The 17,936-nt window shown below is 31.1% G+C and overlaps 1 protein-coding gene across 1 annotated transcript in view; it reads left to right on the forward strand.

Moving 5' to 3' along the window:
- LOC106468089 (origin recognition complex subunit 2-like) overlaps positions 1 to 17,936 on the forward strand; it is a 104,437-nt gene that overhangs the window by 71,842 nt on the left and 14,659 nt on the right. Inside the window, exons 8-9 of the mRNA XM_013928492.2 lie at positions 8,564 to 8,696; positions 16,846 to 16,945. Coding sequence (XP_013783946.2) covers positions 8,564 to 8,696; positions 16,846 to 16,945 — 233 coding nt within the window. The remainder of the gene's footprint in view (positions 1 to 8,563; positions 8,697 to 16,845; positions 16,946 to 17,936) is intronic.

Consider the following 17,936-nt stretch of genomic DNA (forward strand, 5'->3'; position numbering starts at 1 on the left):
TCTTTTTCAGGTCTGGCAATTCATTTTCAATATTTTAAGAATACTTCAGAAGTTTTCTCCATTCATAAAAGCATTAATTTTTCTTCTTCTTCGTCTTTAAGTTCTATGCAGTCTCTCATGCTCTTTACAGCATTTCCATCTCCTGATTCTAGAAAATCTAACTTAGCTATTGTTGCTTGCCATCAATAGCTGTATTTCACTAAGTACCAAATTTTGTTTTTGTAACTGCTCACTGCAAGAACATCATGAATATCTAGCACAAATGACACTAACATCACTGTCTTATATTCTGAAAAGTATTTGTGTAAACCATGGGCAATAGCACTTTTTTCTTCTGCACAGGTTGAAAGGATAACCAGGACTGAGTTATAACTCTCATACACAGCTTCAATAATATTTTTAAACCCAAGCCATCTAATGCTGTGTGTCTCTTTTAATGTAAGTTCAGGCTCACCTAACAGTTTTTGAATACTGTGAAGTTTTGAAGTACGGTTACTTGACCCACTTATGAAATAATACAAAGAATTAAAATTATCTCTAAATGTTTTGAGAGTGTTCAACTATTTAATTGAATCTGTCACAGCTAAGTTTAGGCAATGAGCTATACAAAGGAGGAGTATTTTGATTTCATCTGCGCACCAACACCTGTCTTTTTACCTGTCATTGTTGATGCACCATCTGTTGCTAGAGAAACAATTTTAGCTGGGTCAAGCCTGAGATTATTGAGGTACTTTATCAGGTGACTGACAATGGTGTGAGCTTTTCCATCCTCAATGGCTACATTCAAGAACTATACTACTGTTTCACCATTCTTCTCATACTTTATACATACTGATAAATATTCTGTATTGATAAATCTGTACTTTCATCTATCATTACTGCATATTTCTTGGACTGAAGGATTTCTTCTATAAGTGACCTCTGGATAACTCTACTTATACATGAATTAAATTCTTATATTTCATATTTGCTCCATTTGAATTCTGTAACTCAAGTAAACTGTTGAATCTATCAGATGGCAACTCCTCCTTTGATACATAAAAGATTGTATGACACAATTTACTGTAATCATTTGATACAAAGATTGAATTATCTTCCTTGTCAACATCACTGTCATACATTTTACTCTTGTCCCCAGATTCCTTCAGTAAACCTTTCTCGGCCTGCTGGTGTTGTTAAGACAGCCCATGCTTCTCAGTACTGTTCTTCTAAATATTAAGTGATTCCTCATTCACTCATATGCTTCTCATTTTTCTCCCTATGCAAATGCTGCACTTCAGTCTCATATCTATCCATTCACCAACCACCATTAACCATGAACATTTTTTCTTCCAAGACTGAATTGTCCTTTCAGAAACGTTAGTTTCAGAGTGTTTCTTTGCTGTTTGCTCACCAAGTTCAGTGAAAGAAATGATGAGATCAATTACGATTTTGTGAATGATCTTTGCACTGTTTTCAGTTTTATCATCTTGAGTGAAATATTTGTACAATGAGCTTGTATTTGTCACTTAATTCTTCTTGAATCATCCTGGTCATATACTAAACTGTCGATGAGACAACATTTTTGCCATCCGTGTATCGTGAATGCTTGATAAAGTCGATTAAAAATCAATAAGCTTTTGCTGACTAGTTCCACTAAAATTGAAGCAGCATGTCATATTTACCTAGATAGCGGGAAACCAGTTGCACATGATTGATTAGCTTACATACATTTACACCAGATAAAGACAGTGAATCCATACCAGCCAATTTTGAAAGCAGTTTGTGTGCCTAGATCTGATTTTTAAGATGTTTTTTTGAGGAAAAAGAACAAGAATACACAATACATATCCTTATCTAGAGCTCTGGAACCATATAATAAAATAACCCTTTAACTAAAAAAAAAAAAAATGATTTCAAGCTCTCACAATGAAAAATCCACACACTAATTTCACAGTTTAAAAAATATTTTCAAGCGATACTATTTCAAATAAAAATCTGAATTGCAAAATACAGAAATCACTGTATATGTGCATAGTGGCACAGCAGTATGTCTGTGGACTTAGAATGCTAGAAACTGGGTTTCGATACCCGTGGTGGGCAAAGCACAGATAGCCCATTGTGTAGCTTTGTGCTTAACTTTAAACAAACAAACAAACACTATATGTGGCCATTGTTTTGTGATTGTGCATCATGGTGGTCTTTAAATTGCCCCAGTATTTCATAAGGGCCCTTTTGGTGGTGACCTCCAAATATGGTACCTGTTCCTTAAGCTTCAATGGAGGCTTAACTCTGTTCCACAGCTGGTACTTTTCTTTCTCTATTACAGAGGGTTATTATTTTGAGTAATTTTGTTGTGTGCTCCACTCTTGGTCTGTTCACAATATCTCTTTGGTTAGGTAAGGTTAGATAAAATTAGAGAAAATGAAAATAATTTTTTTTTTTTTTTAATGTTCACGGTGTAAGCTCGTGAATAGCTTGTGCTTATGTAAATCTATAGGGTAAGGTGAGCTACACAATCACCAAGTGATTTACAATGTACATGGCAGGAATATTAGTTAGGCACAATTCAAAGGGCAATAAAACAAAATTGAAGTTGAAACAGATGTATACTGTTACAAGTTTTAAAGTTATTTTTGATGAACAAATGTAGTTACATGTTACAATTTAAAGTCATTCTAGAAGAAGAAAAAAGGGAAATTTAGATTTATTTCAATATTTTTTTGTGTGGTTATAAGGTCGGTCAAAGTGAACAACCTCGTATAGAGTTAGAGTAGAGAAAATAACATAGAATATAAAGTTTTACTTGGAAAAAAACGTTTGAAATTTATTTAAGAGGTTTTAGAGATTTACACAAATGAAATTTGAAATTTTTCAGATGAAGAAAAGTATTTTTAATCTTAATACAAAAATCACTTTGCACTAGGAGCAGTCAACATTTTTGACTCCATATATATTCATGGAGAAATGTTTAGCAAAAATACGTCATTACAAATTCTGATATTTTGGCTATAGATGAATCTTAATGATTATTGAAAGCTTGCATAATTTCATGAAGATACACAAAACATATTAGAAGTTATAGTATGGAATCTGTAAAGGTCAATTTGGGGGTCACAAACTCGGTAGATTTTGCTGAGGCCATAGTGAGAGAGTTAAATTGTACACTTGTGGTTACTGTTTGTATGAGCTTTAGCTGCACTGTCTTATATTTTCATGTGTATTTGTCAGTCTTGTCCTGAAAAAACCAGATCATGGTAATTTTCATTGATGTTATTAATTTTATGGTAATCTAACATAATGTGCTTGGTGATGCATTGCTTGTGCAATTTATGTGGCCATTGCATTGATGCTTGAGACAGCCTTTTTATCAATTTTATATTCTGAGGGTAATATAGAAAACTAAAATCCATCTGGGAAAACAATTCCAGTATCAGTGTTTAACCTGTGTAGGCAATAATCAACATTAACTTTCAAATGACCCATTTCACTGTTTTTGTAACATCCATCAAATAACAGTAGCTTGTGATAATAGTGACAAACAACTCTTGAAATATGCACAAGGAGAAATAAGTACAAAGAACTGGCTAAGATGAAGTTTATTTCAAATCAACAAAAACTGTCTACAAAACAGAACAGAAAGAAATCCAACAACAGTACACTTTTGGACAGTTTTTGCTCACCTAGTACAGAGACTAATGCTACAATGTTATTTTAAAGTCTTGCTATAAATCATCCCTACTTTTCTGTTCTAAAGGCCCTACCCTCTTAAAAACTTTGCCCTACTAAAATTCCAACTTTTTCTGATGGACCTATTGGAAGGCCTGGATTTAACTGTCAGTGATAAATGTGTTAATGTACAGTAAATGTTGTGTCAGTTACCATAGCCTCTTATGAGCATCACGATGGTGTATAGATTGTAATGTAATTATAATTTTTTTTTTCAGCGGGTTTGATTATGTATATGAAGTATTCAGTATGTATAATTAGAATTTGCAATTTAATTATTTGTAAATATAATCTGGCAATCTTGTAAACAAACAAAACTTCTATAACCTTGAAAATATTTTCAGTAACATGATCAGTCAATGAACATTTTATTACATAAATAAAAAAATTTCAAAATTTTTAACATGGATGACTTTGAAACATATATTTTCAAAGCATGTATAAGAATAACACAGCACACTCTTGATAGTAAATAATTTTGATAATCTATACAGTTATTTTATTGAGATCAGAAAGATGAGTTTACTGCAGTGTAAATTTAGCAACTGAAAGTTTTGTACAATTATATGTATATACACATGGAAAATATTGCTTTGATAAATATTTAACATATGAAACATGTACTTGTTAAATAATATTTCATTTTAGAACACTGAGCATGTTCCCTCCATGTATTAAAAGTTGAAATGTGATTATCACAAATGTTAAAATGTGTAGTGTTGTTTATGCTGTAATTGCAATTGGTATGTACTATCCAAACAAGTGATTAGGTTGCCTTCATTATGTGTTCTTATAAAGTATCAATATATCTAGAATGATATGACTGATTATATTGAAACTTTTAAGAAAATATCAGTGTCAACAAATTTCTACATAACTCATTACCATTGTGATAATAAGTAAATGCAAATACTGAGTCATAATTACAAATATTCATTTAAAATCTCAAGATTTTGCTTTCACTTTATTCCATCCCCTGGTGGGACGAGGTAAGTCTATGGATTTAGAATGCTGAAATCCAGGGTTCTGTTCTCCACACAGTGGATAGCCCAACGTGGCTTCGCTTTAAAACAAACAAACACTTTGTTTAAATTTTAACTTTTCTTCAGTATCAAATATAAGAACACATAAAAATATTAATACATGTATGATTATGTTGGACAAAACCTATAATTCTTTATCGAAAAAGAAAAAAGATGATGGCCAAAAACAGTACAAACTTGATCCATTACCAGAAAGGCTTAATATATTTTTAAAAAACCCTAAAGTTACAAATAAATCAGATTTTTTAAATAGGAGTAAAGATTTTTCCTTTGGTCCAAAAAATTTCTACAAAGACATTATAACAGAAATTAAAACAAATTTGTAAAAAAAATTTTAAATGTTGATAAAGCTCAGACTATAAAAGGGAATTGTAATTTAGTTAAGAATTTTAAATCGACAAATAATAACCAAAAAAGATATTGAAATTGTAAACAGCTTAAAAGAACAAGCTGCAGTTATTTGTAAATCTGTTGAAAGGGGTCAAACTGTAATAGAAATATTAATAGAAAATGTTATGATTTCAAATTTTGAAGAATTGCTTAAAGAAAGTTCATATGAGAACATAAACATAGAATAACCTACACACAATGATAAAAAAAAAGTTAAAAACTGTATGGTCTTAATATTTCAAGAAAAACAAGGTATAGTTCCAAGTATCTTTATTTTGGCTAGATTATATGCTTCACTTAAATTTCTTAAGATTGGGTAGAGTTTCAGACCTATTAAATGTAACACTAGATCAGTTTTGTGGTTTTTGATGTTGTTTCATTGTTCAATAAAGTACCTATAGAAAAAGCCATTGCATGTTTGGAAATCAACTTAAAACAAAATGATAGAAGAAAGTGATATGATTAACCTTCTTGAAGCATGTATTAAAAATTCAATTTTTCAAATTAAGAGTAAAGTTTATAAAAAGAATGAAGGTTTAAATATGGGTTCTCCTTTATCTCCATTATTATGTTATTTATTCATGACAGTTTAGAAACTGAAGCATTAAGGAAAGTGAAAACGAAACTGGAAATTTAATTATATTGATGACACTTTTTGATTAAGTGGCATAGTAAAGAAAATTTTATAGAGTTTGCTAATTACCTTAATAATATTGACAATTCTGTTAAACTTACATATGAAATTAAGGAACATAACTAACTATTTAGGATGTTTTAGTAAGCAAACAAGGGAAATTGGAAACTGCTGTTCACTGAAAACCATTTTCAGTAATCATGCTCCCATGTGACACTGATTATCAAAAAATCACTGCTTTTAATTCTTATGTGGAAAGAATTTTAAAATCATACCGTAAATAGAAAAATCTTAGTGAGTTATTATTAATCAATGATTTAAAAGTAGAAAGAGGTTTTAATCTTGATATTGTTGACAGAGTAGTCAAGACATTATATAATGGGAATAAAAATATTATATAACTAAAGATAAAATTGATTTATTGTAGAAAACTAGTATATACAAAATAACATGCAAATGTGGGAATATTTATATAGGACAAACTAGAATAAATTTTAAACACAGAATAAATGAACACAAAGGAAATGTTAGAAATAATAATTATACAAAAATCTCACCTTTTAAGCAAACATACTCACAAACTAAACACTTGATTCAATGGGAAACTTATCTTAGTATAACCTGCAAATATTGATCTTAATAATATCCACGAATCTATTAAAATAATCACATGTAATAAAATAATTTTAAAGTATTAAATTTTTTTTTATGTGTACCATACTTACTAAACAGTAAACTTAACCAACTGTTGGAGCCTTAAAGTGTTCTATCTAAACTACGTAATTACTCAAATGGTTTGTAACCGACCAAAGGACTCACTTTTTTTTTAGGCAAATGCGTTCTTAGTCAAAGTAAAAACATATTATTTTTTTATATTCTTCACATAGCCTAAATTTAAAGTTGAAGAACATAAAAATTAGAAAAACATCAATTTATTTTTTAATATAAAACTTTTTATAGCTATAATTTTATTTTACAAAGTTTGAAAACCATTAGGGAATAAATAAATAAAACTAAAAACTGTTCAGGTAATATAATATTATTACTTGTATTAAGCAATTTATTTGGACTATCACCACATTTTTTCATCACAAGTTTTCAGCTCAGTTACTAAGCCTTCTACAGGTGCAAGATGTTTAATAAACAACAGGATCTAATAGAACAGTTTGAAACAAGTTACCTAGCAACAATGAAAAACAAGAACGTGCCCTAAGTTTCTTTACAAAAATAAGCCTGAAGCTTAATAAGCTAAAATAAAATAATGTTGCAAGGTCAAGAAACATAGCAAGCAATATTATTATTGTGGTTTGTTATGCTAGAAGACAAAATCAACAGTAAGAATAAGACCTGGAAAATAGGGTATCACCAACCTATGTTTATCTTGGGAAAAAAAAATAAAAAGAATAATGAATACTGTTAACATTCAAACTGTGTTCAAGAGCCTGACTAACCTATGCAATATCTTATCTAAGGTTAAGTTGCAACATCCAACTTTCCCACAAAAAAAGTCTACAATGTATCATGTGAATGTAAAAAAGAATACATCGGAGAGACCAAAAGTCCTTTTAATATTAAGATGAAAGAAAACCAAAGAGACATTGCACATGCTTCTGTAGATACTTCAGCCATTGCATTACATGCTAGAGAGGAAAACCACAATGTTGACCTCAAGAATATAAAAACTATTGCCAAAGACTGTAATACTAAATAGTAAAGAAGCCATTGCAATAGCAGCCCATCCTCATAGAAGTGATCCTCATACAGGCATTAACCCAAATCATGGATTTCCCCTTCATACTTGCTGGTTACCTTTCATGAAAGAAATCAGACCATGCATTGACTCTAATGCTGTTATTAAAGTAACCTAATATTTTTATTATTTTTTGTTGTTGTTGATTTTATCTCCTAGCATAAAACACCACAATGATAATAATATTGCTTGCTATGTTTCTTGACCGTGTAACATTATTTTATTTTAGCTTATAAGACTTCAGGCTTACTTTTGTAAAGAAACTTAAGGCACATTCTTGTTTTTTGTTGTTGCTAGGCGACTTATGATTCAAATTGTTCCGTTAGATCCTGTTGTTTATTAAACGTCTAGCACCTGTAGAAGGCTTAGGTAATTGAGCCGAAAGCTTGTGCATTAAAAAACGTGATGATAATGTAAATGAATTACTTAATACAAATATTAGTACTCACATTAAAAGCCTGAAAAGTTACTTATAGTATTATTATGTTAAAGAGTAACAACAGTATTTTAACTTCTCTACATTAGCTGCAGTAATGTTTCATTTTACAGTGATGGTATGATACCAGATAGTTTTTTAAAAAAACCATGTAACACTGTAACCAGATTTTCAGTATTTTTTTTTTCTAGATGAAAGAAGAGACTTTCTGTATAGTAATATAGTATTTTAGACTAATTAATGTTGACCATATAGTCTTAAAGTAATCTAATGAAATCAAATATAAAATGTGAAAGTTATAAAGATTTCATTGATGTTGTATATGAGTTTGTTTTGAATGGTAATGTTACTGATTTGGCAGTGATTTATAGCATATAGAAAGATTGGGTTATCTGTTCGAAGTATAATTGAGGGGTAGAGAAGTTATATAAAAAAAATAGAAATTTCATTAGCTGTGTTTTTCTCTCATTAACATTATCTTGTATATTTTGTAGTCTGTTTTAATTCCTATATTAAAGTAATTGTTACATTGGTGAAAGGTGGTTCAAATAAAATAATATTAATGATACCTTTTTTAGCATCAGTGATTTTTTTTCTTGTAGTGAAGGGTTCAACCTGCTGTTTTATGGTTTTGGATCAAAATTTCAACTTCTGGACTCTTTTAGAAAATGCATGCTAACAGAAACATCACACATGAGTATTCATGGGTTCTTTCCAGGTTTAATGCCCAAACATGTAAGTAATTATTTAGAAAAAGCCTGCTCATGTTTACTCATCTTTTTATTTTAAGATATTGCTGAATTTGTAGTACATATTCAAAAGACAAGTGAGTCAACTTGTAATTAAAATAGATCCATCTCATAAGAAAACTTCCAGACTTTAGGTTCAAACATTTGATACTTGTGACTGTCTAAAGTCATCATCATGTGTTGTATGATTGTTATGATAGTAAAAAATAATATTACTGATGTAAAAGGTAATAAGAAATGTAATAAAATAGATTATAAATAAAACTGAAATGAGCATCTCTCAGTTGGACATAAGAATATGAATGACAGCAAAGTAATATATTATTATTAGTTTTATTATGTTATTCTCTTTCAGTCTAATTGACAATGATCTTCCAATCTTCATTCGCATTATCTTGCAGAGTGCAAATCGACCCCGTGGTAAAGCTCTGGGTTTTGGAGCTGATGATTTGAGTTCAAATCTATGCAATACCACAAAATATTCCCAGCACTTTAAGCTGTGGGTGTATTATAAGACTGACAGTCAGTTCCTTAACATTTGATGGTAAGATGCTGCTGAGTGGCTGTTTTCCTTCTACTCACTACTTTTAAATCAAAATTTTAAGTTCAGGATTATTTTTAAAAATGCAAGGGAACAGAAACATCACATATTATGATGGAAAACAAAATTCAGAATTCTCATGGTTTTGGAAATCCCTGAAAAGATTTTAAATTTTTGAACGTTGTTTCCACACCTGGAATTGTTATGGAAAATTCTAAAAGTTTTAAAATTTAGACAATGAAGCTTGAAGATAATTAGACAATTTGAAAACATCAATTATCAATCAAACATATTGTTTTGCTATATGTACATGTGTACATTATTGTGTGACAAGCTATGCAGGTCCAAGAATATGTCACCATATTTTAACTGATCAGTTGATACTGTGATGTAAGTGGGTAGATAGTTGTTTGCTTTAATGATTTGTTAAACATTGCAAGTTTGGCTATAAGATAATAAGAGTCTTAATATTTAAGGTTACAATTTTGCATAATATATTGTACTCTATAAGGCTTCTAGGCATGTATGCATATACTACATCTTAAATCATTCCTAATGTATCAGACAGTAACACGACTAACATTTCAATCGAACATATCTAATGTTAATACCTAGGCCTAATGTGTTAACTAGAAATAAATTATAACATTGTAAAAATTATTAAATCAATACAACTTTAGGCATCTAGTTAAGTCTGGACAGATAGCCATAAGCTTAATTAGCTAATGTTAGGCTTAGAAGTAATTGTTTGTGGATGTTATTAAAATAAAGCAGATCGAGTTATACATGTAATAGTTGGATCTAATGTTAAACCTAGTTTTCCAAAAATTAAACAGAAAACGTGTTCAGTATTAGATCTAGGGGTTTATTAGTGCCACTCATTTTCAAGAAATCAGTCAGTTTTCATGTAGGCTATCTTGTGTTTATAGGTGTATATCTAAATAACAAATGTGAAGAAATTTTACTAGGAGTTGAAGTCTTCATTCAGTTGTATTTGCAGGATTCATATATAGATCTAATAACTAAATTGTACCTTTTACATAACATCAAAATTTGTCACTGATCACATGTGCATATTTGCATTTGTTATATAAACAATAACTGTGTAAATCTGTTTATCTGTGTTTGCATTGCTGCATTAAGTCCCGCAATTACTGGAAAATATCCAAAATAACACCAGGTCTAACAAAGTATTAGACATCCAGCACTGCCAAACCAAACATGGGCCATCATATATATGACATCAGTCTAAAAGCAATCTTATTCTTGCTGTTCCTAGGTCTATTTGTTTGTAGCAAGTATTTCTCTTTTAAATTCTAAAAATCTTGCTGAAACAAGCTTTATATATCAAAACAATAATAATTATAATGATGCCTAATACATGTATATTATAGTAAGAAGGATTATTAATGAATAAATCATAATACTTAATAACTCTCAATAGAAATATTATAATAAATACATAATAAATTCTACCTACCTAGAAAATTAACAGCATTACATAATAATTTGGTAAATAAAAGAGTATTGAATATAATGTTAAAAGACAAATGTAAAATTATCAAATGAACATTGTTTGTATTGTGTATTAAATTTTTACTTCCATCTCCTTGCGATTTTGTAAATACCCGAGTATGTTCACCTACAATGAAATTTCCTGAAAGTTTTTGTTCGGGAAAAACAAAACATCATACTTAATTGTACGTGGATTAGTTCCATATTTCATTTCCATGCTAAAGCAGAAAATCCAGAAGTATGATGGATATATATTCTTTTGTTTGGTGAGTGCTTGAACAAGTCTTTCAAGATGAAATAGTGTGACTTTCATGTTTGTTTTTTTAATGAAAAACTATCCATACAAGATATATCAAATTAAAGTTCTTAGGAAATGCTACTTCCACAGATCTATTTGACAAGCTGTTCCTTGTTATCAAAAGGCCTCAGTTTTAAGCATTTATTGCATATATATTCTTGGACGACCCTAATTTTACCATAATTTTCTGAATATAACACATTTTTTTCCTCTAAAAATTTATCTGGAAGTAAGATGCATATAATATACGTTAATAAATCTAAATGGGTATCTGACAACCAGTCCAGACCATCTTTTCTGATACACCTGTGATTAATTCATACGTACTAATTATTTTATCTTTTTATAGTATGTCTTATTAATTCTCTGTTTTTTAGGAAAAAATTAGAATTGTCTTCTGTTTTCATTCATTTTCAGTATCCTTAAACATGATTTCTAAAAATAAGGGGAACAAGAAGCTAAGTCTTGTAATTTTTAAGTTTTTTTTTACATGCACACTTAGAAATATTTGGAAATACAAAACTAGTTATTGCTGCATTACATTTGGTATTCAAAACTACAAACTGTTTTCATGAAACCTTTAAATTTGAGTCTGAATCACTGTCCTCAAGTAGTTGGTGCAACTTCACCATCAACTCGTCATCACTGTATTTGGCAGCACTATGGACACCTTCTTCAGTTTTGTTATCTACTATAGCAGTATTGTCATCATCTCGTGAAGGTACAAAAAACATTAAATGTTATAGTATAGAATCTCTGAATGTCAATTTGGGATCAGGTGATCATACGAATCAACAGAGGCCATAGCAAGATAGTTTTAATTAACCCTTACATGTTGGGTAGGTCAGCATGCACATGTCACATCCTATTGCATAGTTACATTCAACACTCATTTAAACTACTTTATTATCAATGTATATGAAGAAATTTGAAATCAGAATAATAGTTAATAAATCAAATTTTAATATTATATAACTCTTACGTTCTTAATTTCAGAAGGAAATATTTTTAAAAATCCACAATCTCCTCTAGTATGAGAATTGTGACATTTGCTGTCTGTGTCTTTCCTCTTTTGTTATTTATTTACCAACCCTCTCTGAGAAGTATGGAATTGAACATTAGTTATATATTATGATATAGATATTACTCGGAGAAAGCACAGTTTTTATGGTCTTCAATATTCTTTGTTTATGGAGCCATAAACTAAAAATTCAGATCCACTTGCCATGTCCATCTGTTGCATTCTCTTTCACAAATTGTCAGTAGTTTTCTGATATTTTATACTATATTATTTATAATCAGTAGAAAGCTAAAGTTTTAGTCTATCAAATAACATATTATATTACATTGTTTTCTCTACAGAGAGTTGTCTATTTCCTGTTTCAGTTACAAGTGTTTTCTCACAGGAATTACATTGACTAGATTAGTAGAATTTTAAAAAGCTCGTATTTCACATTTAGAAAGCCAGAAAAAGTATTGTAGTTATAGGACATTGTTTGCTTTATGTGTGTTATCATTCTGTTTTCTTAGGTGTATTTTTTATTCAAATAAAAAGTATTTAGTGTAGTAGTATCATTAGTATAAAAAAGTAAGTTTAATTTTCATTGGCAATCATCAGCAAAATATAAGAAGGCCCACATAAGTACCATATTTCTTATTTTTCATGTGTATTCTTTATTTACTATTATAAATGTAACTAAAATGTAAAAATTAGAAACTTATTAGGTCAGATAAGGTTGGATTAGATAAGATAACCAAAAAGGTATGCTTGCAAGCAGCTTGTGTGTTAGATAATTCAATACAGTAATGTGAGCTGCACATTCACTAAGTGATTTACAACTTGTTAGACATGGTTCAGTTGGCAATAAAACAATAAAATTTAGTAATCATTCCAGAAAGAAAAGGGTAATTTAGATTTTTTTCATAATTTTTTTATGGTAATTAATAGGTCAGTCAAATTGCCATCCCCATACAAAGCTATAGTGTTGAAAATAACATAAAATATAAAGTTTGTTTGGAGAAAAACGTTTGATATTTATTTAGGGACTATGCAAATGAAATAAAAAATTTTGGATGAAGCAAAGTATTTTTAACTCTCTCAATACGGGCTTGGTCAATTTGCCCGAACATGTGACCTTTTTGTACTCATTATACACCTTCAACTTGATCCAACATGTGTATGTATACCTTCTGTTCACGATCCACTTCAATTACACATGATCCACCCCATGGATGAACTTTCTGGCATACAAATAATGCTTATACTTGTTAACAAACACTACAAGCAGTTCTTTCTTCATCATGCAGCATCTGTTTTCATGAACTGTGAGTCTGCAGGTCATGTATGCTTTCACTTTTTAAGCTTCAATCCTGTGATGTCACTACCCTGATTTCATTACCACTGGCATCAGTATCCAACAAGAACTCACAATCCTATCATGGATATGGATGCACAAGAGATTTTACCAAAGCACATTTCAACGAGAGGAATGCATGCTCATACTCCTCAGTCATCTGTAATGTGCATTAGCTTTGGTTAAAACACAATGGTTTGGCAATTTTGCAAAATTGGCCACAAAAAATCAAGATGACACCAACATAAGGAAAACTTTAGACACTTTGTCACAGGTTAGAGCTAGTCTCAAACCACTGTGATCTTCATAAGATCAGTGGAGATATCTTTTCTACCCATGATATGATCAAGAAATTCTACTTGTGTGCACATTAGCAAACACTTCTGGATTTGAATTTTCATCCTGACATTCTTATCCTCTGCCAAACCTTGGACAAGTTCATAACAGCAGATTCAAACATTTGGTCAATTCCCATATCATCCACATACCAGGCATCTTTTTTTTATTGCAGCCCTTTAAGTGTAAACAGTGTTAGCCTCTTGAAAATGGTTGGATCATTACATTAGTTGAATGACAGTGACTCTGAACTAAAACAAGCTATCTGACCATTGGCTAAGGCTAATTTTCATTCTATTTTTGTCATCCAGTTCAACTTGGATTATTTGGAGGCCAGGTTTAGAGTGCTGAACCATTGGGCATCAACCAACACTTCCAGACATTCAACTGTTTGTGGAATTGGAAAGGCATCAATATATGTCATGACATTCATCCTGTGGAAATCAACACAGAACCTGCTTGCTATCATACTTCATAACAATCACTAGTGGAGAATAATGTGTCCTTGTTGAAGGCTGTATGAGCCTGATCTTCAACATTTGCTGTATCTTTATGCTGGTTATATCCCTAATGTTCCAGGGAATCATGCACAGTGATTGTTTAGTGAGACTTGTATTGCTTCTTTGTATGCTTCTGTATGGTGGCAAGTGATTGTAACCTTACCCAGTCAGCATTCAATCACACAAATACATCAGTTTACTAAGACATAAGGACACCAATACTTTGCCACTGGATTAAGGCTAGATTGCTTCTGCTATTCTCATCTAGAACTTCAATGCACTGGTAGCCAAATATCTGCTTTAAGACACAGTGCAACAGAATCAACATTAGCATTACAGCTAATATCTGTTATCTACACTTTGCTTACCACTCTGATGACTATTTAAACCTTATTGTCAATGCAACTCACATTCTATTGTTCATCTACCAATGGCACTTCACTCCTTATTCTCAGGGCAACTAGGTCAATTTCTTCACTAAGAGGCTTCCTCTAATCTCATTGATTGTAATCAATATCAGTGAGTGTCTGTTGTCTCAACTGCTGGCCACCTCTCTTCACTGAAAGGTTTCATGCTTTACACCTAGTCATCCTCCTCATACTTATCTATGAGTTCCCACCATATCACCTCCTGGTAAGACAGCTCATGTTGGCAGGGCTCTTCCACCAGTAGTGCACTTCTTGTCTGATTTTCAGCAGTTCTGGTTGAACACCACCATGATGATCCTCAGTTATCAGGGCTCCATTCAGTCCAAGACTTAGTCTCTGAGAGAGAACTTTGTTGGCTCTTCTTGGTACATCAAGCAGCATATGTTCCTCTTTTGAAGCTTGTGGTTGCTGTGTGATGGCTTATAGGACCCTTCAAGGCATTGGCAAAAGTCCAAAAAGCAGAAAAGAATTTCTCCAAGAGCTAAAGACTACTTACACACCATCCTGCCTTGACTCCTGACTTGGTCACCTCCAGCTCGTACACCCTACATCCAGCAGAAAATGCCATTTCTGTGCCAAAGCAGACTTTGAGTACTCACTGTGATGTTAAAATTTAAATATTTACCCACTCTGGCAAAATCAAACCTTCTCAACAGTGATATCCTTGATCATGGCACCATAATTCCTCTCTCCTAACTTCTCTGTGGCATTTTCTGCAGAGTAATTAGTTAGGATCCGCTATCTGGAGGTTTGGAGATAATAATGTCACAGAGTATGGGTCTGCGTGTGTCTATGAACTGGCTTGAATTCATCAACAAGGAAAATGCAATACACACAGATTTAAAAGAACAATCCTTATTGACAGAAACAGACACACACACACAATACATCAAAATAAAACAAAGGCAAGTGTTTGCTATGAGTACTTTAAACTGATAAGTTTTGTTGTTGTTTTCTAGTGCAAAAATACCTATTGAGCTATTTGTGCTTAGTCTTCCACAGGGAACTGAACCTATAATTCGAAATACTAAGTGTATAGAAATCTTTAATAAATCTCTCTTACCAGTCCAGTGTGAGCCCTCCCTGTAATGTTAAATTAGATGTAAGTTAAATTAAAATATTAGAACAAAAAGAACCCTGCAGTATTAAAATGAAACAAAGAAACTATAAAACACTAATTTGAAGTTCAAGTTAAGCTCCCACAAAATCTAAGTTAAATTTCTGAAATCTAAAACCTACTATACAAAGGAGACTCACTATAATTAAAGTACAAATGTAGCAGCCTTGGGTCTTTACCCATTTCTCTGACAGAAAAGACATTGCTCTATCTCAAAATAACACAGGTGAAGTACTGTAAGAGAATATGCTTAATGACCAAATAGTAGATTGAAGTATAATATGCACCAGAGAAAGAAAAGTTGAGTTCTTTACTAGACTTAACTCTCCATATCCAAACTGAACTGAAAGAAAGCACAGAAATTGTGAAAATTTTACATATTAAACATGTAGTACAATGCTGTACCACAGTGCATATGTATTGTTCTTGTGCAAATAACAACTTGATCTATTTTCATGTTTTTGAGTATTTTTGGTATTATTAATCTATTGAATAATGATTCACTCAAAATATTTCCAAAATGTGCTGAGATGAAATTGTAAGTTCAGAATGTACTTTATATTTTACAAAAACTGAATAATAATTTCATTATAAAATAGATTTAATTTATTCTTTGTTTTACCAGTGCCTATTATAATTTTCAAAATTTCTAGAATTTGTTTTATAAGTGATTATGACATGAAAATTTAGAGGAAAGATATAAGATTGAAATTATTTAGATTTCTTAGATATAGTCTTCCATAAAAAATTGTTTCAGGCCAGCACGCTCATGCAAAGTTATAAAAGGAGGGATTCTTATAAAGTGGAAGAAACCAAGATTGTTGAATGGCACTAAACTAAGTTTCTGTGGATTCATGAAAACAATGAGATCAATAATTCATTATTTTGTGATTTTTGAATACATTTTCCATTTTTACTGCCATTTTGGTTTTGAATTCCAATGTGATTTAACTTTACACTCTTATAATTCATATTTTTTTAATGATTTGTGGGTGTAATTTTAATTATGTAAATACATGCATGTTATTTGAATACTAAATGAATAGATACTGACCACCATAATGGAGGAATTCATTGGGTCTAGAGGGAACTTACAAGGAGTAAGTGAGCAAATAGATGACATCAAAAACCATTTTATGAAACCAGGTAGGCCATTTAATTCATCTGATTTAAAGAGTTGATGTAACTTAACATATATGCAAGGAAATGTAGAAAATATAGCATATTCATGACATAAATTAAAAAAATGATTACTACCTTAAATGTAAAGTTGGCTTAGACTACATAACAATTAGCCTCAAGATCAGTGACAGTGCTAGGAATAAGCAGACTAAGCAGTTGGTTAGGACTAAGCATTTTAAGGCATCCCTGATTTACAGGGATTTTTTATGATTGTTGTTTTCAGTAAATTTAATTCAAAAATATCACTCAGTAGTAGGTGTTTAAAAATTTCAGCAGCAAAACACTTTACTTTCAGACACTTATACTGATTGGTTGCTAAGTGCAGTACACACACAATGTGTATGACTTGAGCAACAGTACGAGTGCGAATGACCTTTTAATTAATGAGTGTATTAATATGTGTTGTGTTGGTATATATATATGTATATTTTTTATTTTTTTTGTAGATTAATGCAATTTAATGGGTGGGTGAGGGAGCTCTAAAATATTCCTGTGTAGACTAGCATCCTTAACTGGAGAAAAAAAAGGATGAGTTTTATTTTACAAGTTAATAAATTGAACGGACGAGACTAGACAAAGTTGTTTTGCAAGTACCTGCTCTTAAGTTGCATTGTGGTACAGTAATAAAAAACTTCTAGCTGACTGATTGTGTTCTGAGCTTGCAGACAAAAGAAAACAGCTCTTCACTGTATGTTTATACTCTGCTAAGTTAACAGAATTTTGACCACCTATAAATCTTACCCATACAGATTATAGGTCATTATCAAGTTAACTATTTTCACATGGATTTGGGTGACATGACTGACTTTCTAACCATAAAGTAATCATCAGAGTTTCCAGGCTATAACTTTTAATGTCTTTTGTGTATCTTCATGAAGTTTGGCAAACCTTCAGTAAACATTACAAGCCTTTTGTGCACAGAAAATCAGATTCTTTGATTATGTATTTTTACTAA

The sequence above is a fragment of the Limulus polyphemus genome, unplaced genomic scaffold (assembly GCF_000517525.1).
Source record: "Limulus polyphemus unplaced genomic scaffold, Limulus_polyphemus-2.1.2 Scaffold2867, whole genome shotgun sequence".
Taxonomy (NCBI): Eukaryota; Metazoa; Arthropoda; class Merostomata; order Xiphosura; family Limulidae; genus Limulus; species Limulus polyphemus.